Raw genomic sequence first — 26565 nt, 5'->3', positions numbered from 1 at the left:
TCCCACCTACAGACTGCTGCAGTTCATTTGAAACTTTCAGTTCCTCTTTTACACTGGCTGTTTTATATATTCAGGAGGGGCATCATTTAAATAGATAAAATTTTATGAAGCCCTTTTAGTGACGGCGAAATAAACAAATAGGCAGGGGAGGGAGGGAGAGATAAGTGGAAAGTGAGAGGTGGATAGACATAGCATTCACTGGTTCAGCTACTTAAAGCCATTAACCACCATCATACAAGTAGTGGAGAGCAAAGGGCTACTTGCCATTCTGCTCAGATGAGTCTGCAGCTGCTCGGGCAGGGTCTTCCAAACTAGGGATTAAGACTGAGTTTGACGGCCTCCATTACATAAATGTCATTTCTATTTCACCAATGACAAGTTTCCATCACAAGACTATTAATTCTTTAACTGCTATTACAATGATAACAATAGTAAAAATGAAATTCATATTAAATTAGGCACAATGCTTCATAGGCAAACACACACAATAGAGGGAAAGTTTAAATGGTGATGTGATTTACTCACAAAAAACTCAGTCGATATTGAAAATGTATTTTATTTTCGGAAACACCCAACTTGACAGCCATAACACCAAACTCTCCTCTTGCTGTATGAGAAAGAAGAATTGTGATTCAGAGCAACATATATACACAAACCATAAAACACAGTTAATTTAGTTCTTCCGGACCAAAACAGACAGCAAACAGAGACATTTTCTTTGAAAATGAAATTATTTTCCAAACTTTCCTCATCCACCATTTCTCAAGGCAACATGAGAATCTCCTCTTCAGTTACATAGATCCAATGAAATTTAGAGAGAAAAGTAAATTGCGCGTAACATTACTGCTTTGCCAAGGACTACAAAGCACAACTATAGGTTAGTGACAAGCAGAGTTGCGTTAGCTGAGCAGATCTGGTCTAACAATCTGTTTGTCAGATAAATATGTCTTGTAATCTATTTTAAGCGATGATATGTCGGGCCACTTTTCTGAACTTTCATGGTCATTTCACGTGCTGTGTCTGAGATAGCCGTCGCCACATCTTTGAGAGCAATGGATTTGTCTGCCATACGTAGCATGGACTTGAGACTTGCCCAGAACACCTGCTGCTTTGTTTCATCACTGGGCCACTCAAGGTAGGTCTGTTGCCTCAGCAGACTTCTCAGCCTCAAGAACTTTCTGGGCAGGCAGTCATCAGGCAACGGCTCCAAAAGAATAAAAACCATGGAGTCCTCCTGGATACTGATGGCTCTGTGCTGAGCAAAGAACAGCTCATAGTTACACCATTCACTTTGGATAAAATGTTTGGAGAGGACAAACAGGGTCTTGTAGCTGGCCTCTACACAGTTAATGATGTTGTCTATGACCCAGTCACCTGGGACGAAGTCGCGCTCATGAACACAGAGTGAAAACCCAGCATTTTCTAGGCACGGCACCAGCTGGTTGTCCACCCAACCTGCATCATGATGACTGTAGGAGATGAATCCATGATAAGCAAACGATACATTCATCAACAATTGCGAGCGCTTCTTGCTGCGTCTCTTCATCCGGATCCATACCATCAACATCTTTGCATACCACATCCCGTCATACTTGTAGAAAAGTCCGCCGATCATTGACACAATGACAGTCAGTACAGACAGAGCTAGGACAACCCGGAGCCACACTAAACATGATTGGTCCGTGGTTTTGAACTCAGAAAGTGGAAGGCCTGTGAGTGACTGAGGGGTGCTGCATGTGTAGTCCAGTGGCCAGTCCACAAGGATGGATTTGTCAAAACGGGTGAGGAACCAGTGGGAGTCGCATGTGCAGACGTACGGATTGTTCCCAGCTTTGAGAGTCTGAAGTCTTGGCAGTCTGTCCATCATCTCTTTGGATAGATATGTGATGGAGTTCTGGTCTATGTAGAGACTGACCACAGCTGAAGATTCACCAAAGTCTGGGATGAAAGGAATACCATTGGAACTGAGGACCAGATGTGTCAGATTGGGAAGCAGAGACACGTCGCTCTGAGTCATGGTTGTGATGCCTGTTTTTGTCAAGTCGATCTTCCTGAAACTTTTAGACAAGTACTTGAAAACGTCATTGCCAAGGTTGTTGTTAGCCAGGCTGATTTCCGTCAAATGTGCCGGCCAATTGCATTTTTCATCAAGGACAATGGAGTTGAAGCTGAGGTCCAGAAACTCCAGCGTCTTCATTTCGTGCGTCTTCCCTGCGATGAATGACAGACTCTCGAAGCGGTTTTGGCTCAGATTCAGCCGTTTAAGTTTAGGGAACACAGAGGTGTATGAGCAAGTGTACCACCAGAAGCCATGGTCTGTCAGAAGATTATTTGCTAAATCAAGAGTCTCCAGCGACGGCAAGGCAAAGAGTGATTGGCACGGCAAAATGTTCATCCCACTCCCAGAGAATTTTACGTAGATCAGATTGGAAACTACGTCAAAGCTCATGTTAACTATCGGATACCTGTATTGATAATGCTTCACACCGTCGAAGGTGAATGAACGAAGACTGATGGAGTGGTTGAGGGTTTTAAACTGAAACCCATCCGGAGTGTCTTCATTGTAAGTCGCATCAACAAAAGAGACATCCTGTATTGTGGAGAGCCAGACATTCTTCAAAAATAATTCCAAAAAGGAGCTGTTTATCCAGGTGCTCTCTATGGTTAGATTCTTCAAGTTTGGCATTGTCCTCAAGTTCTCCAGAGGATCCACATCAAGGTCACAGTTGTCAGGAAAGAGGGTGATCAATCTCAGTGCTGTTGCTCCGGTCACATTCAAATCCCTCAGGATTCGATCAAACAAATCAAAATGACCACAAAACGAAGCATTGAGGGACATTTTCTGGAAGGACAATTTCAGGAGAGCACCAGCCTCGTATTTCTTCCAAGGAATTCCTGCTCCCAAAGCAAAATGTTTCAAAGGGATCCTCTGCAGGGGTCTGAAGTCATCAGCCGTGACCGACTGAGCAGTTGTGCTCCCAAGAGAAAGGAACTCCAGATCTTCCAGGCTCTCAAATGACCTTGGCAAGGCGTAGCTTTGGTGAGGATTGCCAGCCAAATCCAGAATTTTCAAGTTAGGCAATCTTATCTCAGGTATGGTCAGTAATCTGTTGCTGGCCATGTTCAGAGCCTTGAGTGCAGGGATGCGATCAAAAGTGTCAACAGAGATCTCTTCCAATCCACAGTTGGTCATTTTAAGGAAACAAAGATTCGGCAGTATAACAAATGAATCTCCATTTAGTCTGCGGATGGGGTTGTAAGACAAATCCAGGTACTTGGTGTTGTAGGACAGATTGGAGGGAACACTGGTGAGATTCTCACGTGTCAGATCCTGCACTTCTCTCCTGGATGTCACACACAGACTCATTCCTTGTTCATCTGGTAATTCAGTCGAGGCGTGGGGGTCTATCATCCAGATCAGCAGGATAGCTGACATCAGGAGAGCCACATTGGCTCTGGGAGGAAAGACAGAATGATGAGTGGATTAAAATAATATCAATATGGAACCACGGCTTACCTTTTGGGGAACATGGCTGCAAGACACTCAGTTTTCACAAGCAAATCTGTTACTGACCTATGATTTATTGTGGCTGTTGCAAAGTGCAAACATCCCTCATATAAACCACTGTTGTTCCTCTTCTCCTTTAATTTCCTCATTTACACTGGCTGTTTTAAATATTTGAGGGAAGTCTTAGAATTATCATTGACATACATACAGGAGAAACTTCAACATTCATACTTATTTTCAAGTCAAGTTTTCTCCATTCAATCAAAAAGAAAGAAATATCTTGGCTCATTTTATAAATTTTCTCATTTTATGGGTCCCAACTCTCACTTTGGGAACCTCTGGATTAGAGGATGACCAATTTTTGAGGGGTATGTCATGTAAAGTGGAGAGGAGATGTTTGTGTCAAACAGAGTATTTTTGTTATGAAAACAAGAACATGTTCAGTGAAGTATGAATTTGGTGGCTGTGATTACTTGATTTATGCTTGTTTTTGAAAATCAAGCACAGGATGTGAAACCTCTCAAAGCAAAAGTGTGATCACTGCAACAGGAAACATCTTAGCACGATTCACTGATGTGTGACAGAGAAGTAGAAAAGCCCATAAGGTGCTTTTGTTTTTAACTGTACAGTATTTCCCCATACTGCTGCTCCACTGATTTCCCTTTTTCATCGTAGCAATTCCCCTGTTATCAGAGCCGTGAGAAATTCTAACAGAACATGCACCAACATGTGTCGGTTGTTTCGCAATGCCTTTTTATTTATTTATTATTCATTTATTTATCTGTTATGTACTAGCATTAGCAGATGCGCAGTTGAAGGCATGGCATGCTGTTTTTCTTTATCTGTAGGGATTTTCCGGTTCAAGAATCAGACAATAATGAAAATTAATGCAGTCCAACATAAACAGTTTAGCCTAGAGTAACACAATCATAAAAAAAATAAAAAATAAAAAAATACATTTCCGATAGTTTTTAGAAAGAAAATTACTTGGAAAGTGCGAAACATCATATACATTGACCATGAAAACTGCCTTAAGCAGCAAAAGCAAAACTGGAATAACTGGCCTTAGTTGTTTTGACGTCACGTGGTTTTATTGCTCGGCACATGATTATGCGCTGGCTTACTGTGAAAATAAAAGAGTACAAAAGGCTCCTATTGGCCAAAGCAAACAGACTCAGTGACACGACGGAAGAATTCAATTATTAACATGAGTCGACCTGCTGAGCCACTGATTTCCTGTATGTTTCAAACCGACAAGGAAGGTAAACAAGAGAGTGTTCACAAACTGATAGTTTCACTGACTAAATGGAAGGAATGAAGCTGCCACTCTTCCTGTTCTGCTTGTTGATCTGCTCTCATGAACTGCAAACACGGATTCAAGATGGAACAGGTAACCGCAGTTCTTTTTTAAATGAAGGAAGTGCAGTAGTTGACTCTAACATTCAAGACAGTAAGCCGAGATCTCTGACAAAAGATAATGTTTGCTGATTTAATTTATATGTTTTTGTCACAACAATGTGTTGAATGAAAGATCAGAACATGTACAAGCAGACAAGCAGATAAAAAGCAACAATAACAATTACCTGTATGTTTACATTTTAATGTAAAAAACAAAGCAAACCAAAATGTGTTATATTCTAATATAAAAGAATGAGCTAAATTTACATTTGAATTACATTTTAACAGGAAAAAAACATGTCTTACCTTGTTTATAAACCATAATGGACAAATAGCAATAATATAATAATACATGGTGTGTGCGAAGGCACTGAGTCCAAGTTATTGTTGTGTTTCAGCTCTGCGTTTTGTGGTTCTGGGAGACTGGGGCGGCATCCCAGTTTATCCATATTTCACTGTTCATGAGATGGCGGTTGCAAGAGATATCGAAATGCTGGTGCAAACCAAAGGAGTGGACTTCGTCCTCAGCCTTGGAGACCACTTCTACTATGAGGGGGTCAAAAGTGTGGATGACCCTCGCTTTAAGGTGAAAGGAGGAATTCAAATGCAGGTTTTGGGAAATAGGTTGATATTCAAAAGAATGTCCATTGTTATTAACTGTACATTTTATGTTGTTTAAGTGTAATAAATATCGGGAAGACATGTTTAGATTGCGTTGCTAAAACCATCTTCTGAAGTAAGGAGACTCAATAAAAAAATAACGAGATGAAAAAAATGACATAGATTTGAAATTGATATAAAATCTCAAATCAAATGCAAACTGAATAAATAAATGCAATAAGATATTGCCTTTTTTTCTCAAATCACTCAGTCAAAATAGACCAGACACACAGTCGCATTTGAAGTAAAGATAAGAATTAAAGTTATTTAAATTGTGAGATCTATTTAAAAAAAAATACAATTACCTCAGATCCTTTCATTCTTTGAAATTTAATGTGGTAAATAAGGACCTGAAGACGACAGGTGTGACCAGGGAGAATGCACAAGACAGGTTGAGCACCTGACTTGCAGCGGCACAAGACCCAACAGTGTCATTTCTTTCCACAGCAAACATTTGAAAAAGTCTTCTCTCAGCCGGCTCTATTAAAAACCCCTTGGTACCTTGTTGCTGGGAACCACGACCACATTGGCAACGTCTCAGCACAGATTGCTTATTCTGATGTTTCTCAACGCTGGTAATTTTTATTGCCCTCAAGCTTCATTTTTTGAGTTACTTTCAATTTTGACTTCCTCACTCCACTGAAAGTTGGCTCTCTGTAGGAACTTCCCGGGTCTCTACTATGACTTGCTCTTCAACATTCCTCATTCCAATGCTACGGTGAACATCTTGATGATTGATACAGTGGTTCTATGTGGGAACACCTATGATGACATCCAGCCTTCAGGTCCAGTGAACAGCAAAGCTTCGGAAAAGCAGTGGGAATGGATCCACTCCAAACTGGCCAGCAGCAGGTGAGACAAACTGGAAAAACTGTCCTCAAAAACTTAACAATTGGAAAGACCAAAACAACTCCCAGAGACAGCGGAATGGGTTACACAAATTCAATTGCAAAACACAACACAGAAATAAAGAGGAAAAAAACTTGCTGATGTATCAATCAAAACAATGACTCTAAATCCAAAGAGATCATCTTTTTTCACTTTAAAACATGATTGAAATGTTAAAGACATTTCCAAACGGCAGGTCGGACTATGTTGTGGTGGCTGGTCATTATCCAGTGTGGTCCATTGGCCATCATGGCCCTACTGCCTGTCTGGTGAAGAGACTGAGGCCTCTCCTCAAAAAGTACGGAGCATCTGTCTACATGAGCGGCCACGACCATGATCTTCAGGTAAAATTAACAATAAAGATGAATTGAATGTGTTGAATTTCCACACTGTGGAACAAATAAACGACATCCAATGTACTCTAAAATGAATATTATTTCATTAGCATCAAAGCCTAGGCTTTATGTTTGACTCATTGTTGGGGACAAGGAAGAGGCTGCTTCACGTGATTTTGGAAAACTTCCAGTTACTGGAAGGATTCTTGTAATTTCGACAGTGAACATTTCAACTAGTCTACGCTGCATATAGTTGCAAACCAGTGGTTCACTTCACTGTTTATCAGAGATGGTTATGAATCTTCAGCACTGGTTCAGCTATTCACATTAGATTACATTAGATGATAAACCGCTGCTCTTCATAGCCCTAAACCAATATGCTCCGGAAAATGATTTTAAAAGTTTAACACTACATCACATGACTCTGATGAATCATTCTGTGTGCTACAACAGTTCCTCAAAGAAGATGATGGGAGCGCCTACGTCGTCAGTGGTAGCGGGGTAGAAAGTGACCCCCGCACAAACCACAGAGACAGCGTTCCTCTCTCGTGGCAGATCTATTCCAGCCCTGTCAACTTCACCGTCGGAGGACTAGCCTTTGTCGAGGTCACTTTGAGAGATATGACAGTCAGTTTTATGCAAACTGATGGAAAGTGTGTTTACAAGGCTACTATTCCAAAGCGCAAAACGTAAGTTTTGTGTCTATTGTGATTTTAAAATAAATATATTTTTTAAATGATTGACGTTAAGTTCATATCAAATGTGTGATCAACTTAGTCAATTTATGTATTGACTCCTTATCGACGCTTATGGCAAATAATGTATTATTTAAACATATTTTGTGATTGTTTTTTGTTGTGTTGCTTAGCGCTTGTTGTAATGGCATTCTGTTTTGTTAATCTTTGTGTAAGTCGCTTGTATTTCTCGGACAATAACAACAAAACTATGGTCTATGTGTGGCAGTCGTTTTCTGAAGTAATCCAATCAAATATTTTTGGTCAAGTTTAGAGAAAGTTGTGTTAATTATATAGTACATTTCAACGTGGGCAGCACGTGATCTGTGCTCTGCATTATGTATTTAACTTTTTTTTAACCGATATTGTGAGTCAGATTTAAATATTTAAAACGAACTTGAATTGTAATCCATCGTGGGAATTAATCCTTTATCAGAGTTTGAGTTTGTGCGCGCTCTGGACCTGTGCAATACATTTTTAGTTCACACGATGGCACTGTTGGATTCATTTTCAGGACGCCTTTTATATAAAACTGCTAAGGTTTTAGTAGTCGCTTTTCAGATAAAACATGCATTTCTGACCTTTATAGTCGTCGCGGAAATTGACTATAAAGCCTTTGCACTTTTATCTTAATGCTCCTATTGCGTCACGTTTGCTTTTAATATTTTTTATACCGAAAGAGAACCTGTGGCGTGTAAATTAAAAAAAAAAACATTTGTCAATAGGTGGGTTAAAACATAACTATCAGAACATATATAAATAAAGAAACAGCGTCTACCTGTGGTCAAATCAGAAGTTCTACCAGTTCGGCTGTTTCCGACATTACGTCTCCGGAAATAGCCGAGTGCGAGCGGAGCTGTCCGGAAGATCCGGCTCTAACGTCTCAACATAAACAGCAATGGCGGAGGCAGCAGCAGCGTCTACAGCGGCTTCACCAGTGACGGGAGGTTGGACCAAACACGTAACCTGCAGGTAAGACAAGCTCATTGACGGCGCCTGTGTTGCCGTGGAGGCCACTAGCTGTCGTTTCGAGTGCATAGGACCGCGTTTCACCGTCGTTAAGACGGATGACATGAGCGTCTGAGCGCGGCGACGCTCAGCTGTTGTTGACCAGCTAACGTTAGCTGCTCTTGTGTTGTTGTGCTCAGCGTGGTTAACAACAGACTGGCACCGTTACCACCAGTCTCCGCTTGCCTGGAATTAAACTGACACACGGCACGGGAGCGGGCTGATGATGAATAGGACCGTATTCTGTTCCAAACTGGCTGTTTCACCCTCTGTGTACATGATGTGACAGTTGTGACACCGACGGCCCATCAAAACCCCAGTCAATGTGACGGTATGTTCGATATATGTGTGTGTTATATACAGTATCTTACGAAGGTTAAATACCATCCGTATTTGTGAGCGCATGGCCCGGTTCAATAAACCAATAAAAAGATGCTGGTTGTGGTCTGCAAGGTTCACCTGGCCAAGTGTATGTAGTATGTGGTGTGGGACAGAAGGGTACTATCCAAGCCCGTCCGTGGTAAAGAACTGATATCAACATTGTGCTGATTCTGGGGAGCAGCCCCTTCACCCGTGGGCTGACACATGCATGAGGCTCAACCGTTGGTCTTCCTGTAGCTGTGAGCCTGGTGGTATTCTCACCGCGTGTACGAACATACAGACATTTTTGGTATTAAACAACTTGAGTTTGATTGAGCCCAAATTCACCCATTCTCAGGTCTGATCCATGAGTGTTTCGGGTGTCATAATGGAAACACTATACCACCTTTAAGCCAACCTTTTCAATTGAGGATTGAACATTAAACAGATTTTGTTATTTTAATTTAGTGTTAGTGTTAATTTAAGGTTAATAATTATTTTTTGAACCTATGTCTTTCATAAATTCCACTTTAACTAGGATAGATTTTAAAGTGTGACATTTAACCTGAATAGGAATGACCCGCTACTGGAACCAGAGTCAATACCACAGGTTTCACAGAGCTGCTAACATTCACACTAATGAGGGTGGTTGCAGGTATGTATGGTAGGCAGCAGGGGTGTAAGCGAAAATAATAAAAAGTAAAAATCTTCTCATATAAGCATTTATTTATTTAGTTTTTTTTTAAAACTAATCTTGCCAGTTTTTCTCTATTATCGCTGTCACCCCCGCAGCTGAGTGTTTGATGGTTTGTTCGAATCAATTTTTGGGCATAATCACAATGACTTACTGCTTACTATTTGTTTCTTTTCTCTCTTACCCCTGTTTTGGAGGGGCACTGCAGCACAATTTCAAAAAAAGTCCTGTTAGAAAGGGGTTATGTCAGGTCTTTGTTTTTATTTTAGACTCTAGACTCTGGTGTTGAGTTGGGGATCATCAGCAAATTCTCTTACGTTCAAGTTTTTGTCAAACTCATCACTCAAGTCATAAAAAAAATAGAAATTAGGTGTGGGTTAGATGACAATATTGAATCATATGGATCGTGTCTGTCACATTCTATAAATTATAGATCGATGCTGATTCACCGATGTCAACTCTCAAGTACACGTTGACCTGCCACACAATCAACGTTGGAGCAAATGGTCATAAACAAACAATTTGTTATTGTTGTTTTTTTTTGTTTTTTGTTTTTTTTTTTAAACCTGATGCGCCTCTAACTCGACCACACGCTATCGCAACAGCATGGTGCAGTGTTCCAAGTCTGACTGTCTGCACTTCTTAGCTAGCGGTTAACGTGATGCCTCACTCAAACCTTTTTTTGGCACTCGTAGAGTATCAATATTGGTCTTGTTTAAAACACTCCAAAGATTTGTATGACGCAATGCAAGTGAATTAATTAAAGGTTGATCTGTATACTCCCAAAGCTAGAATAAAATGTAACCAGATAATGTCAAGAAGGAAATGTATGCTAACCAGTCCAAGTCAGATAAAGTTGACAAAATGGTTTTGGAGGCTACCAATTTGTGTTTTCATCTGGCCCTTTTCAAAGAGTGCTATGGAGTGTTTTGGTGCACTTAAATCCTGTTAAAATGATTTGTTGATAAAAGCAAACGGTCATGTCTTCACTGATATTTCTCTTAAGTTGCATGGTTATTGAAATTCATCTTTTGTGTTGCAAGAGTGCTCTTCATCAAAGTGTTGTTTTTTGCCTTTTGTTATATTTAGGTTCTTTGCACATGTTGCAAATCTGTGCTTTCTCCGATATGATGCATGATTCATGCATTCATATTATCCTTCCTGGGTTACTGCTCTCAGTGTCTGAAACATTCTCTGAAATCTCTGTCACGCCTCCAGCTGCTTCAGAACTCGGCTGCATGGCTTCTAACTGACTCTAATTGTCGGTAGCACATCACTCCAGTGTTAGCCTCTCTGCACTGGCTCCTGTCCATTTCAAAATCAAGTTTAAGATTTCACTTATAACTTTTAAAGCTCGTCCTGGCCTGGCCCACGACTACATTGTGGAACTGCTGACCTCCTACGAGCCAGCCAGGACCCTCAGATCCTCAGGTGGGTCTCTGCTGGTTGTCGATCAGTCTAGACCAGTGATTCCTAACCATAGGGTTGTTTTCCACCGCTGTGCTGTAAGGGTTTAATAAACTTGCCACATATGGTGGCAGTAGCGTGTGATTGACTTTAGGGCTGCAAATTTGTGATCGTTGCCAACTATGAAGAAGTTCTTGAAAATGATAAAGAAAGTGATGGTGCCCTAAACAGTAAATACTGTTCATCTGTTGGAGCAGTTTTTAAAATTAATTTATATATGATATTTTTAGGAGTTTATTTATAAAAAAAATATTTTATGATCATTAGACATTGTTTTATAATACTTATTTTATTCAGAATTATATTCATGACATACAGTTTTTCCAATTTTCTCATCAGAGCATGACTTGCACCTAGTCCTGCAGCTGTTTGGACGTTTTGGTGAAAAATATCTTTGCGCTGATGTAGTGGTTACATGTCATTTCACAAGGTTTGGGTTTGTATACATGTTTGGTTAATGAACATAAATGAAATCAGTCATTCTGAAATCAGTTATCACAGTAATGAATCAGTTCTCTCCTTGAATGAGCCCTGGACCCATTTGTTCTGGAAAGGTTGGAACAGAGATTAAAAAGGTTAAGAACTCCTGGTCTAGACTCGAGTCTTAAGTCTAGAGGCAACAGAGCCTTTTCTGTCCGGGCTCCTCAACTCTGGAATAGTCTGCCAGTGGAGATCTGAAACATTGTGCCTGCCCCCTTGAAATCTTTGCAAAAAACTCACTTTTATTGTCTTGCATTTATGTAAGTTCTTGCTCACCGAAGGCCTGCCTGTCCACCTTCATGATCGAAAATGGTACTGGCAGAGCAGTCTGTAAAGTTACGAACAAGACATGGTTCTACAGCATTAAGATTGCCCATCTTGGTTAACTATATAGTATTACAGGAATGTCATTTGTAGACAACTTGGTAAACATACACTTTACTTGGTTTACTTGGCTACTGACTTGGTGTTCTTCCCTACACTTAATAAGAAACCTTGGTCTTCCTACTTGTGTGCTAGAATTTGACACCCGTCCTCTATAGAGTTGACGGTTGGGTTGTAGCATTAGCGCTGCCTGTGAGTGTGTCCGCGAGCAGTGAACCCTAATGGGGACGCTGAAGAGGACGCCACCACCAATACCAGAGCGGAGCTCCATCCAATATCCAACTATTTTCACCCCGGTGTTTCTCAGAGCAACAACACAGCAGTAGACCTGCATGTGTTGAGGTGAACCAGGGCAGACGACCGTGTCGGAGGACCTATTCGGACCGCCCCATCTAATAAAATAAACAAAGATCCAGTGACTCAGAGTCGACCACTGTCAATATCAAAGGTTCCATGTATTAAAAATAAGTACAATCGTCCGAAAGTCCACCGCACTCTTCACAACTGTCACACTCTTCACGGCTGTCAAACACCACAGAGCTGGAGAGCACGTTGCGCTGTCGCGGTCTCGTCATGTTCACATGTATGTTTACGTTGTTTTGTCCTTTTGATTTCACCAGATACTTCATGCATGGACTTTGCAAAGAAGGTGAGAACTGTCGATATTCCCACGACCTGACCAACAGCAAGCCGGCCGCCATGATCTGCAAGTTCTTCCAGAAAGGAAACTGTGCGTTTGGAGACCGTTGCAGGTAAAGGAACATTTTTTTTCTTGTATTTGTGTTTAATTTTCTGTGTAATTATATATAACATCATATATATCAAGCCACTAAGTCCGGGCTAATGACTGCGGTCAGCTGTTCCAAAGACTTCTCAGAATCATTTGAGCCAGCTACTCCGGTACCACTGACATTTGAGACATGCCTGTAATGTCAACATGTTGCACAGCGTCGTCTCATTTAGGGTTCAAGGAGAGTCACATGAAGACACACATACATACGGTGAATTCAGAAAATCACATTTGCCCATACAGCCTCAGTGTATTTGCTGATCTTATTCCTCGTGACATTTTTGTCAGTTGTGAACTCCACTTGGTGATGTCAGCTGAAATGTGAATGCCCAACTGTTTTACGATGAGATTAACCAGTTACTAACTATTCATTTCTGTTCTTTGCATTAGTGGAGTTCCTGTCCAATATCAACAAGCAATGTATTTATGTTTAAATATCAAAGTTGAATAAGTATGGATGCACCTAATTGAAAATTTGATGCTGAAGCCGTATAAAATTTTAAATGCTTTGCCATTGCCGAATAATACCGAATATCAGTGTGATAATATGCCAGTATATGCGAAATTCAAGATTTTTACTGTGTTACAGACTATGTATTTCTTAGTCGCGAACATATTTCCACACGTTTGTCAAGGAAAGTTATTGTTTAGAATTGAATATTGAATATTATAACATTATATAATAGGCTGATAACGTAAACAGAAGGCTCGAGATGATCTGGTCGAACACTCATTACAAAATGCAGTTCTATTCTCGCTCACCAACACTTTAAAATAACCGAACACTGTATGAAGACTTCGGATGTGAACTGCCGCGTCGCCATGACGACTGTTCAAATAAATGATCAAATAAAGAGGAAATCTGTGATACATGGGTCAGAAAGTCAAAATCATTTCCACTTGCGTTTGAACACCTTCTGTTCAGTCGCCAGCCGAAAGGGCAGTGAGCCGGGGAGTCTGTGCTGTCGCCACTGAAGTGGAGGATTCTGTTGCCAGATTTTCCTGGAGCTTCGAGAACGGGGCAGTGGACTGTCACAATATTGTCAGTGGACTAGCAGAGTTAGAGTCACCGCCGCGTCACATTTTTATATTTTAATAAAAAATCATTGTTCGGGCTGCACTGCATCTACCAGTCACTTGCGGTGAGGTTTGTGGCTTCAGTTTTACTGGGTGTGAAATAATCAAAATCTCATAGCAGCATTCATTACTTGTACAAACTGTGGTTCACCCGACCTACTAAAGTAATAATAAATAAATAAGAAAAAATAAAATAAATGTTAATCTTTGACTGTAAGTCACCGTTAACTGTGACATTATTATAGCACCAGCCAAGGTCTAGGTACATTTCTACAACACTGCAAAGTACTGTCATTAACTCTGGAAGCTCAAGATGCCTTGAGGGTGCACAACAAAAAACTCAGTGACTCACAGATTATAGCTTGATGGCCCACAATGTGAACAATTTCAAGCATTTGTTTATTTTTACATACTTTGGCCTTCAAGCTCGTAAAAACCCACGGGCAACGGGGATTTAAAAAATAAAATACAGTGAAGAAATCACCATTTACTACTCATTTTTTAATTTTATTTTATTTAGATGTTTTTGTTCATGATTGTACGTTACTCCAAAACACTTTCCTAGTTAGTGGAGTGTTCACTGACCATGGCAATAAATCTGATTCTCATCTTCAATACTTGGTTGGAAGTCCCTTTAATGTAATCACTACATTGATGTGCCGTGGCATTCATGCAATCAACCTGTGGCATTGCCTGGAAGAATACGGTAGCCCAGATTTCCTTGATGCTTGCTGTCAGGTTTTCTTTGTTTTTGGGTCTGATGACCCTCATTTTCCTCATACAACGCATACGGGCTGCAACACGTTCAGATGAGTTAGTGATTGCACAACCTGAGGTGAAGCTCGTGCCTCCCTGCCATCTCTTTTCAGTGTTTAAATTGTTTAAATTGTGACTTTTCTGAGTTTAATGGAAAATGACCCTGTATTGGATAGCTCAATAAATATAGGCTTTCATTTATTTATATATATATATATATATATATATATATATATATATATATATATATATATATATATATATATTTTTTTTTTTTTTTTTTTTTTCATATTTTTTTCAGCATTTACTTTGGGTTCCTTGGTACAAGTTGCGGTTTCTGTTCAAAGTTAGTGTTCCCTTTACTGAGGTAGAAGCTCAGACACGATCCAGTACGCACAGATGTGACTGAGACTGATGAAGGGGTTGACATCATCTGTGTAAGATAGTCATGGATTTCTGTGGGTCACTAGACTAAAGAAAAGATAGAAAAGACTTTTAATTGTACTTGGGATTTGAGGACCAGTTCAATGGTTTTACATGGTCGCATACCATGATGGGCTGAGTCGCTGTCTCCAAGTGGTTTAAAGCTGCCTATTGTGTCTGAGTTTCCCCAAATCGTCTGTCTGCCAAAGCGCCTTCAATTCAGGTCACCGCTCCTTTTTCTGCATTTCCAGATATATTGCCTACAGGATCTCAAAAGCTGTGTAAGCACATCGAAGAGGCTGACCGGCAGGATGGCCAGACAAAGGCGCAAATGTGTTGTCGCTTGATTGATCACAGAACCTGAGATCAACGCAGGTTCTGTCCGTCTGGAGGGGATTTGCTGCGAGAAGTCTTTAACATGCAATGGTGTGGTTCTTTTGAGAGGCACCCGCTCCGTTGTGGAGTGTACCCAGACAGCAGCAGCCCACTTGTACAGACACTGTCTGCTTGATGTCTGGCTGCAGGAGCATCCCCATAGTTACCAAGGCTTTGAGAGGACCCGTGGCATCATCACCGGGGACGTACTGCTATCATATCCACTCTGTCACCACTGTGAAATCAGTTTGGATATGATCTAGCCAAGAGTCGCCTCTGTTTGTTGTTGTTTTTTAATTTAATTTAGTTTTTGTTTTTTTTTTGCTCTGCAAAGTCACATTCCTGCATCCTTGTGATGGAGCGTCGCCAAAAAGGAGGGTGTCCTCATTATATCCATGACCCCGTGAGGCTTTTAGAGTCTGCATAAAGACACGCTGTGGGGGTTTATTATGTTTGATTCCCTCGGGGTCTGTCTATTGTGATGGGCTCTGTCTCACTTTCTCACTCAGTCTGTCTCCCGTGCAGCCCCGAGGCTAGACAGAGTGCACCGCAGCCTGCACACCAATTGCATAACACTCTTGTTTCTCTCCCGTGCTTTCTCTAAACTGCTACCCTCCTCCTCCCCTGCCGCCCTCCTCCGCTGTTGCCGGGTTCTTCAGGTTCATTCCGCTGCAGCGCCCTCCTCCCTCATTTATATATGCATGTGCCGCCGCCCCCCCCCCCCCCTTCCCGCCTCAACACCCGCTCTCCAGTGACTTCCTGGGAACCGACTAGTTAACAGTGTGTTGTAATGGTTCTCACCATCACGGAAGAGTGATAGCATAGGTTTTCCTTTTATGGTCGTGCACACTGGCTGTCACAGCCCGTTAGTCATGTGGCATTGTAGCGTTGAACTTGGCTTATATTCCGCTCTGAGCCCCCCACTGCCCTGGCACTTCCATGTGGAGACTGTGCACTTCTAACTGAGGGTCATAAACCCTGTCTTTCAAGACCCAGGAGACGGCTATCAGGATCTCTTTTATCCATAAGTGATATTAGGTTTTCAACTTATTTATTTATTCTGAAATGTAAAGAATTCAACAGATGGTAGTAAACCGAGAAAAGCAGTTTTAGAAGAGTCATGACCGTATTGAAAGGTGGGATAGCTTGGATCAACATGGGAGACTGTGGTTTTCATATTTGAAATGATTTCTAATTTTTCCAAGCTTCAAAATGGTATTTACTGTAGTAAAAACGATGTAACTGGATGAGCTTGTGTTTATGAGAATTTGAGAATCACGTAACTGCTTTGAGTTGGTGCTGTCATGCATCTTGTTAAGGTTTTAAGGGCAGTTTTAATTTTTTGTCATTAACTTCTCTCATTGGATAACAGATTTAATTGGTCATATGTGAATATCTGTGTGTACAGGTTTCGACTCAGTCAAACCGTCAGTGTGGTGTTAGTTAATGATGGTAATTGATAGTAATACTTCTCACATTTATTTGTTGATTTATTCCGTGCACTTATACAGATATCTTTGTGTCTCTGCACCCTCCCCTCAGTCGTTCATATTTAAACTACACAATCCTCACTCGTGTATGATTTCACTCCGACACTCATCATTGGAATCTAAAGTGTTCTGAAACCATTACATTACTATGTAATACTGCAGAGATTTGCTGAAGTTCACATCATATACTCGGCGAGTTTAGAAAACCCAGAGTGTTGATTTAATATTTTGTGGCTCCAGTGGATATTTTTTCCACATTACCTAATAAGGTGTCAAGTCAATCCACCTCCCAGCTCTTTGTGCTCTTGCTCCGTCAACCAAAATAGCAGGCTCCCACACGGTCCACACACTTATCAAGCACCTGTTATCCTCCTTCTGGCCTGCGCTGATTTGTCTTTTTTTTTGTCCAAAACAGTACATAGCTGATGAAAACAAACAGTAATTCACGTATTTGATATTTTGTTGTGCTTACCAGCCGAATAAGTGTATTGCTTGATGCATGTAAGAAACAAGCAGCACTCAGAGTCGAACTTCAACAAAGTTGAACTTGTTGTGTAATACTAACCAGTGGGTAAGAAGTTCATCTGTCACTCAAAACAAGTGCCAAAATTCACGCAAGCAGTTGTAGCCACTCAAAGTTTCCATTTTTAAACTTGATTTACATAAATGCAATATCCTGCAGCTTGATTTCTATATTTAATTGTTTTTTATATATAAAAAAATGCCATTTTGTGGTTGAGTTGGTTGTCAAGATTTTTTTAAATGCAGTTAATTTCATGATGTTTTTCATTGCCTATGTCACCATGTTTTGCTGGAGCAGGAATAGTGTCCTTGTTTATCGCCTTCTGGGGGGCTCTGCATGTATTATTCTGGTAAAATTGATATTTGATATTGCGCCAGATCAGCTGATACTAGCGGGTAGATTTCACTTGGTAGTTGACCTCATACTCTTCCATGACACCTTGGGAGCATTGGTGGATGTATTGGAATTTATCATCGGTAGGAGCTGTTGTCATTCAAAATCCAAAGTGTCTTTTTTCTACATTACTTGACCAAGGGATTAGGGCTTGGAGCAGTCAATTTCTGTAGTTGCCCTGTTATTTTCTTTCTGGTGTTGTTCAGATGAATTGGTCTTAAACTCTGTCTGTCAAGAATATATAAATATATATATTTTTAAAGTCAAGGTCTTACAGCGGTCTCAGCAGGCGTCTACCTCTGTCTGCCGACAGAAGTGTCTACAAAACAATCCCAAGTTCCAAATGTGTGGTTTTTGAGTCTCCGCCGTTACCAAGGTCACTGTTCTGGAGAAACAGTAGCATGCAATGTGTTTTGAGACGCTTGACGTTATGTGGCGATGATTCATGCTGACTGTGCTGATCAACCTCCAAACTATTTCTCAATCATGTAAGCAGTAAGGAATTCATTTCCTTATCAAAACCTGAATTATTATCTCTTTAACTTCAGAGGAAATTAGTCAAACATTCCCCCAAATGAAGCACACGTTTTTTGATACACATTTTCTTGTTACCTATCCCATGACTTTTTTTCCTGAAACATTTTGCTTTTCTTTTTTTTTTAATTTTAACCATATTTTGATCTAATACTGACTATTGTAAATTTGAGTTCTACACTTTTTTGCTTCAATCTTTACCACCCAATGTTAAAACTTTTTTCTCGACATCTTTTCATAACACTATTTCCTCACTGTATTTGTGCACTATTCCTATTTTGTTAGCATAGCTTTATGTTACTAGTTTATATGTGATCCTGCATTAATAAACATAGGATGAATTTGTATCCTACCATGATGAGGTTGGTTTTAATTTGGTTTCTTATCCAATAATGGTTTGCATTCCACAGACTTGAACACAAGCGAAACAAGTGTTCGTCTTGGAAGAGAACACGGTTGCTATCTAACCCTCGCTGTGTACCTGCAGGTTTGAACATTCTAAACCAACAAAACAAGAGGAGCTGCCAACAACTCAGACGCTGACGCTGCCTACCGGCTCGCAGGCCAGTCAGCCCGACCCAGATCCCAGTGGGCCAACACCCGGTCCAGGGGCACGAGATTGGGTCAACGCCGCAGAGTTTGTTCCAGGACAACCGTACTGTGGACGGGGTGAGTAGAGGGAGTGAGGCTCTTTTATGTGTAGCATTTACTCTACATGTACCGTGGAATAACGTGATGCAAATTTCTGTGACCAAAATTAAGGGGTTTTAGTTGTAGTGCCTCTTTTGTGATGTCATTTTTCAATTTTCAAAATCTGCTTTTTTTTTTTTTTTTTTTTTAAATGTAACACATTGTGTTGCCATTCGTAATGTGGCTTCAGAATTTTGTGATGTGAATTTTCTGCAATTTCTTTTTGACACATTTGCCCTGCAGTAGACTTTTGTGATAGTTTCTAAATTCTTATAAATAATTTCCTTTCCTTTACTAACTTCTTGCTTATACTGCACAAAGCTGAGACAATGCTTTGTAAGTAGAATTCATATTATTCGCTTCCTGTTTTTTTTAATCGCTAACTTTTCCTGAGTACTTTCTTTTGAATGATGCTAGTTTATCACTCGGCAAGGTCCGCTCTTGGGATATTCTGTTCTTGATAGATAAAATGTGCAGCAGAAGGACAGAGCTGATGTTTCTGACAAGTTTTGGTCTATATCAGACGTCAGAATCAATGTGTAATGAGCCCATAGAATTTTAAGCCTTTTCATGCAAAATTTCAGCCTTTTCACAGAGAGATTTCATTGTCAGTTCATCTCTGTTGTGTTTTTGTTGTGTGCGTTCAGCTGAGCCGGCAAAGACGCCGAACTCCATCCCGCTGATCGAAGAGCTTGACAGCGAAGCGGCGCAGAACAACAAGGAGATGAAGAAGCAGCTCTGTCCGTACGCAGCCGTGGGAGAGTGTCGCTACGGACTGAACTGCGCCTATCTTCACGGTGACGTGTGCGACATGTGCGGCCTGCAAGTGCTACACCCGACTGACGCCAACCAACGCTCAGAGCACACAAAGGTGGCCGTTTGAATCCACCTCCTCTCCGGTCTGGTTTCTGACTGAAGCAAATGTGTCTCGCAGGCGTGCATTGAGGCCCACGAGAAGGACATGGAGATCTCTTTCGCCATCCAGCGCAGCAAGGACATGATGTGCGGCGTCTGCATGGAGGTTGTGTTCGAGAAAGCCAATCCCAGCGAGCGACGTTTCGGAATCCTGTCCAACTGCAACCACTGTTACTGTTTAAAGTGCATCCGCAAGTGGAGGAGCGCGAAGCAATTCGAGAGCAAAATTATCAAGTGGGTTCCAAGTACTTGAATCTTTAGTACGAGTTGGAATGTGGCTCAGTTGCTGATGAAGACTTTACACTCTGAATTTCAGTACTTGAATTGAAAATCTCTGAATAATTAAATAACAGGTCATTTACATTCCACTGAAGCTCAGGAACTTCCTGGAAACATCTGTGCAGCGAATTTCAATGTCCAGCCTTTCCAAAGAGAGTATTGGTCCACTCGCTGCTCGACATGTCGTCTTGTGTCTTGAGGTTGAATGTTCCAAATGCGATTACGTGGCACTGAACTGCTCTTATCGTTTGTGTGCAGGTCGTGTCCAGAATGTCGAATCACATCCAACTTTGTCATCCCGAGCGAGTACTGGGTTGAAGATAAGGAGGACAAACAGAAACTTATCCAGAAATACAAGGACGGCATGGGGTAGGAGCATCTCTGAAGTTTTCATTCTTGCCCTTGGACAGTGGGGTTTGACACACTAGCAAGAGTGTTTACAATAGTATGAATATATTTTCTAACACACTGAAATGGCATCACCGCGTCTGTATTCCCAGCATTCCTGTTTAACTTCACAATGCTCAAGTGAAGGTCACTTGATTATTATCAATGTCATTTCCGCCCCACCAATATTGGATGCTTGAACGTATCACATACGTATCTTACATAACGTTTGATTCTGCCGATACAAATCGAAAACCAAGTGCAGAGTCATCTTGTATTCCTGCAGCATCCGTCAGCATGAAACTGTGGGTGTGTGTGCTGCGCAGTGGTCAGTGTGAGTGGGCCGAGGAGGCGGTTTTTAAACAACAGTAGTTACATCACCATTGATGGAATTTCTCTTCTTTATGGTTTACCTGCAGGACTAAACCCTGTCGATACTTTGACGAGGGACGTGGAACGTGTCCTTTTGGCTCCAACTGCTTCTACAAACACGCATTTCCTGACGGTCGGCTGGAAGAACCGCAACCGCAGCGACGGCAGAACGGATCTAACAGCAGGAGCCGGGTAAAACTTTTTGACCTGATTTGGGAACTCGCCTTGTTTTTTGTTTTTTTTTGTCGAAGTTGAGCCGCTCATGAATGATGCTTGAACTTGCAATAAGATGATATGTAGCACCTCCTGCTGGACAGAAAGAGAGACGCCCCTAAAATAGTTGCACAACTGCTGGCAAGAGGGGAAAAAGGGATAAGTAAAAGCCACTGTTGTAAGGCTGGGTGTTTTTAAATAATATTTCTATACTTATTGCCTACACCTGCAATAGTTATCATAAAAGTTGCCCAAGATGGAAACCGTATGGAAATCGTATTCCAAAATGAGTTTTTTCCTCTTTTTTTTTTTTTCTTTTTTGTTCTCTTCTACTGAGACCACATTACGTCTCTACTGCAGAATGGGAGCAACGCTGATACAATCACAGCACATTGTCCATTTGAGTCATGGAAGTGTTGCGTCATATGTGTCAGCTGGTGTTGCTCCTGTTTCTTGTAAGTTTTTGGTGAGAGCTGCGTCATCAACAGTCACAATCCATGCTGGCGCTCTAAGATCTGTGAGCAGTGAGGGGAACAGATCTAGTGAGGCCAACTGTCGTATCCTGTTGGAACACACCTTTCGTTTGGATTTAAATTTGAACCGTATTATGTCTGAAAGTGAGTTTCGTGTTCTCTTGGCTGTTAGCAATGAGCCGGATAGAAAGTATGGATGAAGGCATGAACCGTGAGCTTTGGCTTAACTGAGAACGTCGGTAACTAACATATCAGTTTTTTTGTTTTTTTGTTTTTTTTATCTGAAATACGTTTTAAAGATGGATTAGAAATATCTTGGATCCACAAAGGAATCTGCCGATCCATGTCTCATCCCCGAGTCAGCTCGAGGAGCTCATGGTCATAGATCACAGTGGCAGGCAGTGATGGATGAAGGTAGTTACTAATGACGTTACTTTTTTTAAGTGATTGGTACCTCTTCCTTTGTTATGACCCATTCACATCGGACCTGTTGCCTACTAAAGCTACTTGTTAAAAGCTCTTGACTAGTAGCAGAAACAGCTTCAGTGATGATTGGCTAAGTTGAAGTGCATGTTCATGGTGAGCCAGTCGAACACAGTGTTGGCCGCTCTGTCACACACAGGTCACCACCAGTGATCAGCCCAGTCCAATAATAATAATTCTTAGTCACAGATTTTATAGTCTCACCGTCAGCAGTGTTTTATGTTTTCCAAACATAAAACACTGCTTTTGTGGTGGGAAATTGTCTTTTTAGAAGTAGTTTATTCTGACCCATGAAGGCAGTTGTGTTGTTGTCAGACCAGGAAGTACAAGGGACTGAAACTTGGATTTTTTAAATTTATTTATTTTAAGTCACGGGCCATCAAGCTCGGACACATTCTCCAGATGGACTTATTTTGTACCTAATCTGGTTTATTTAAAAAAAAGTCTATACAAACATTACTTTCCCGGGTACTTTTTCTGTGATGTAATTCGGTGACAAAGATACATTTTTGGAGCTGTTACAAGTAACGTACCTATGTGATATATTTCTTGGGACTTTTTTTTTTTAATTCGCTGTTGCTTTTATGTTTGTTGGGTATCTTAAATGTCTTTGGTATATGTCAGTGTCATTGTTGTCAATGGCTGCTGTGACTGAGAAATGAAGGCCATCTATTTATCTATCAGGCTTGAGGTTCCACCTCAGTCACGATTAGTGATGGGTAAATGAGGCATCATATCAACGCTGTTGATACTGTGTCACTGAACACTGACATCTGCTGGACATTAAAAATCACTGCAGCCATCCTGCCTCACAGACTGAACTGACGCCGTGTAGACAGTAATATCATTTCAAGTCTTTGCGTTCATATTGTATTATTCCATAAATTTAAATGATGTCAACATGTATCATAATGTGAACATCTGAATTGAAATGATGTGAATGAGGATGCTTGTATGTTTATTTAAAAAAAATGTTTTCAAATTTTCTAAATAAAAACTGTAGCGTCTCTCGCAAAACATAATGTGAATAGTGAACTAACAGTTACCTTGAAATTAATTTGAATGAGAATGGAGCAAGACGAGTCTCTAATCTAAGAGGAACTGGGTAAAACAAGGAGATTGAAAGAAACACATTGTTCTCCGATAGGAGATCAAGATGGTCCCACACGGCGGACCACTTGCATTTCCCTTGGAGCTGCTCCCTAGATCCACAAAGACATTCACAAGGAACCGTGAGATTAGATTGTCTCAGCACTTTCGTCCTGTTGACAGATGCACTTCCTTATAAACACAGTTTGGTGCGTTTTTGCCGAGTCGACACAGTTTGCTCATCGGTGACGTGATTGTCTTAAAGCGATACGCGCACCGGTGCAAGCTCGTGATGCGCACTAGCGCATCGGCCAGGATGCCTGTGACATAACCGCTTGTCTCCCGCCCTTCCAGAACTCCCGGCGGCTGCCCCTGTGGGAGATCTTCGACGAGCGGGAGAGCCGCGACTCCTTCGACGACGACGACGACATGGTGGCGTTCAACCTCAGCGAGATGCTGCTGATGCTGCTGGCTGCCGAGACCGACGACGAGGTGACGGACTCGGAGGACGAGTGGGACTTGTTTCACGAAGAGGTGGACGATTTCTACGATATTTATCTATAGCAGCTCTGCTCACTCCCTCCCTGAACCCACCTCCCACCATATATACTCGACACTAGAATGGACCGTCTTGTGCAAGTGATGGGCAGTAGCTCCCCTCCCTCCCCCCCGTATTGTGGCAGTGCCTTGACGCAGGCCATTAATAAATGTAAAATTACTCACACACACACACACACGCTGGTGCGCTCGTGCTAAACATTTTCTATCCCTGTGAGTTTTACCTTTGTGCGGTTCTTGTTTAAAAGATGAAAAACCTCCACAAAAAAGGAACTCGATAAAAGATTTACTAAAAGTTTATTCAAATACTGTTAATAAACATTGTCAAGTTTATTCGTGGGTGTGGGTTTGACTCGTTCATCATCCAGGTTTGTAAATACTAAGACTCTCGAGGACGACCTGCTGCGCGGTTGTAAGATTTTACCTTCGACACTTTGGGTTTTGGAACGTCGGAATTTTTTTTTTCTCCATTAAAGCTGCTTATGAAGTATTTGTTGTTGTGCTGATGTATAATACATTTACCAAAATATTGTCCACACTGTACTGCAACCTTATTATTTTCATGCCTTTTGTGTTATTCATATTTGAGTCACCAAGCAGCTGGGGTTGTGATTAATGTAGATCACTTTGAAGTGAGCAATTTAATCTGACATAAATGTCAAATTAAAAGAAGATACTGTTACAACTTGCATCATCAAATCTATTTAATGGAAGCTAAAATTATATGAAGCACTTAAAATGGTATGAAATGGTTTTGAATGATGAAAAATGATTCAGATGAAGATAAAATTGTTGCCACTGTTACTATTTGGCGGCAAATAAAAATGGTGGTTCACAACTAGATTATTGGTTTAGTGTTTCACTTGCTTAATAGTCGTCACTGTGCCTTGCTTAATTATTAGTGAACGTTAAACTGTAAATATTTTTAATATTCTACCACGTTTACAAACAATTCTTTACTGTTTAAACCTGCTTGGTGACTGAAATATCACTGTTTTCTTTTGACGTACCACAAGAAAAATTGGGACAAATGAACTCTCATATTTAATGTATTCTTTAAATTATCATATTTTGTTTATTAGAAGTAGCATTTTGTTTATAAGCTGTTACGGCAAATTCATTCCGGAACTCCAAAAAGTGCTACGTCCTCATAGTTTCAAAGCTAAGTCATGTGGTTTTGAGAGCGAAGTAAACAGACCAGAAGGTGAAAGGTCACCGTGGTTCCGACTGCTGATGCCTGTTAAACTCTACTGGATCACATATGTTTATAAGGAAATGTGTGTTTTCTATGTTCCACAGCCGTCCATCCTAACTTGAAATTAAAGTTTATTATCAACCTGAAACTCAAACTTGTGGATTTATTTGGTTCTTCTGCCTCTTTAATATTTATTTTTTGTATTTCCTGCAACATCCAAAACAACTTTTTCATCACAAACACGATCTGTGTTGAGGTGTTTGAAGACCATGGGTTGTTCATAGCTCCTTCTCAAGCCAAAACATTGTACAACCATGCACATAAAGTTGTCTGGATGTGCACTGCAGACTTTTCTTTATTGTTGCTGCTGTGTTTTCCATACAATTTCTTCAATTAGTTCCTGTCATTAACTTTTGAAGCTGAATTGTGTTTTTATTTTTTTGTTTGTTTAAATTTGAGCACCGGCTGCAAGTAGACAGTCCATTTTCTTTTGCTTATCGTAGAGCACAGGTGGGCAATTGAATTTCCTACAAAACATGATGAGAAATATCTCAAATATATGCTTAAGTATCAAGGACAAAATGAACCTAAGAAGATGAAATGTAAGGATATTAAGAAGTGTAAATATGCCATGAAACCTATTTAAATATTTCATTTTATATGCACCTCATTTGAATATAATTCAACTGTGGACTAGGCGTTCAAGATAAAAAGACAATTTATTTCAAAATATATTTTCAATGTGTGAACAAGAAAAACACAAAAATGTTGTCTTAACATGCCAGATTTGCTGCTGAAGTGGTGGTGGTGACTAAAAGAGATTTTAAAAAGGTAGAAAAATTACAACATTTTATAGTTTTAGTCTGACATCAAACGGACCACGAAAAAACAGGCATAGGCCGCATATGGTTCCCCGGCCTGAGCTGTTTTTTCTCTATGTGCCGGAGTGGCATTTCTACTAGTTCTGAGTGTGTCCTGAGGGGCAGAGCTAACTGGAAAAAAAGAATTGTCTTGGCTGAGTCAAAACTCGTCACCACGTCAGCATGATGCAAAAATCACCTCCTCCAAATCTGAAACCATTGTTCTCAACTGGAACATGGTGAGATGAGGGGTGATCTTGTTCAGTCAAGGAGTCGAGGGAAGCTGGTGCATGAGGTCAATGGATAGGTGTGGTGTCTTCAGTCATCAGGACTCACCATTGGCTTGTCGCAGTGAGGAAAGAGTGGAGCCCAAATTAGGGGTGGTCTTTTTTTTTGTATGATCCATGAGCGCAAATATCTTCCATTTCATTCTATAATGTCTCTTTTATTTTACAGTGGCGTATTTTTGTTTTGTATACAATATTTTTTTTACCATGTTGCACTTTTATTTATGCCATTATACAGTAAGCTTTTGAACAAAGCCAACGCCGCTGTGCACGACTTTTTAGGTGAAGCAGTTCACATCCCTCAACATTAGTAACAACCGTTTGAGTGACAAGTCGTCGGTGTCGGATGCAGACCCAAACACAAAGTCAAGCATCTGCAATGAGTCTAAAGAATGGAAGCTCTGTCGTCCAGGAGAGACTCAAAATAGAACCTGTGTTTTGACACCTCTTCAGGTGCTTCTGAGGCACCTTCCTCGTCTCTACCAGG

At 40.8% G+C, this 26565-nt stretch overlaps 3 protein-coding genes across 3 annotated transcripts; 2 read left to right on the top strand and 1 right to left on the bottom strand.

Moving 5' to 3' along the window:
- Positions 1-759: 759 nt before the first annotated feature.
- LOC128757479 (toll-like receptor 1) lies at positions 760-3584 on the bottom strand. The gene is made up of 2 exons (XM_053862803.1): positions 3518-3584; positions 760-3455 (listed from the first exon to the last, which is right to left on the bottom strand). The coding sequence occupies exons 1-2, from the start codon at positions 3529-3531 to the stop codon at positions 956-958; spliced, it is 2514 nt and encodes an 837-aa protein (XP_053718778.1). The 5' UTR covers positions 3532-3584; the 3' UTR covers positions 760-955.
- Positions 3585-4760: 1176 nt separating this feature from the next.
- On the top strand, positions 4761-7731 carry acp5b (acid phosphatase 5b, tartrate resistant). Its single transcript, XM_053863170.1, has 6 exons — positions 4761-4898; positions 5305-5492; positions 6014-6141; positions 6227-6418; positions 6651-6798; positions 7243-7731. Exons 1-6 carry the CDS (start codon positions 4814-4816, stop codon positions 7480-7482), a joined length of 981 nt encoding a protein of 326 aa, XP_053719145.1. The 5' UTR covers positions 4761-4813; the 3' UTR covers positions 7483-7731.
- Positions 7732-8325: 594 nt separating this feature from the next.
- Positions 8326-25094, top strand: mkrn1 (makorin, ring finger protein, 1). Its single transcript, XM_053863903.1, has 8 exons — positions 8326-8495; positions 12537-12668; positions 18765-18946; positions 19615-19838; positions 19902-20116; positions 20420-20530; positions 20968-21112; positions 23533-25094. Exons 1-8 carry the CDS (start codon positions 8422-8424, stop codon positions 23740-23742), a joined length of 1293 nt encoding a protein of 430 aa, XP_053719878.1. The 5' UTR covers positions 8326-8421; the 3' UTR covers positions 23743-25094.
- Positions 25095-26565: the final 1471 nt, after the last annotated feature.

The sequence above is a fragment of the Synchiropus splendidus genome, chromosome 4 (assembly GCF_027744825.2).
Source record: "Synchiropus splendidus isolate RoL2022-P1 chromosome 4, RoL_Sspl_1.0, whole genome shotgun sequence".
NCBI lineage: Eukaryota > Metazoa > Chordata > Actinopteri > Syngnathiformes > Callionymidae > Synchiropus > Synchiropus splendidus.
This window is presented reverse-complemented; position numbering and strand designations above follow the sequence as displayed.

Bases quoted from the DNA above. Each gene is read 5' to 3' on its own strand.
- acp5b (XM_053863170.1), top strand. From the start codon at position 4,814: ATGGAAGGAATGAAGCTGCCACTCTTCCTGTTCTGCTTGTTGATCTGC. The intron at 6,142-6,226 runs GTAATTTTTATT...GGCTCTCTGTAG, and splicing joins TCTGATGTTTCTCAACGCTG to GAACTTCCCGGGTCTCTACT. The intron at 6,799-7,242 runs GTAAAATTAACA...GTGCTACAACAG, and splicing joins GCCACGACCATGATCTTCAG to TTCCTCAAAGAAGATGATGG.
- mkrn1 (XM_053863903.1), top strand. From the start codon at position 8,422: ATGGCGGAGGCAGCAGCAGCGTCTACAGCGGCTTCACCAGTGACGGGA. The intron at 18,947-19,614 runs GTGAGTAGAGGG...GTGTGCGTTCAG, and splicing joins ACAACCGTACTGTGGACGGG to CTGAGCCGGCAAAGACGCCG. The intron at 21,113-23,532 runs GTAAAACTTTTT...CCGCCCTTCCAG, and splicing joins GATCTAACAGCAGGAGCCGG to AACTCCCGGCGGCTGCCCCT.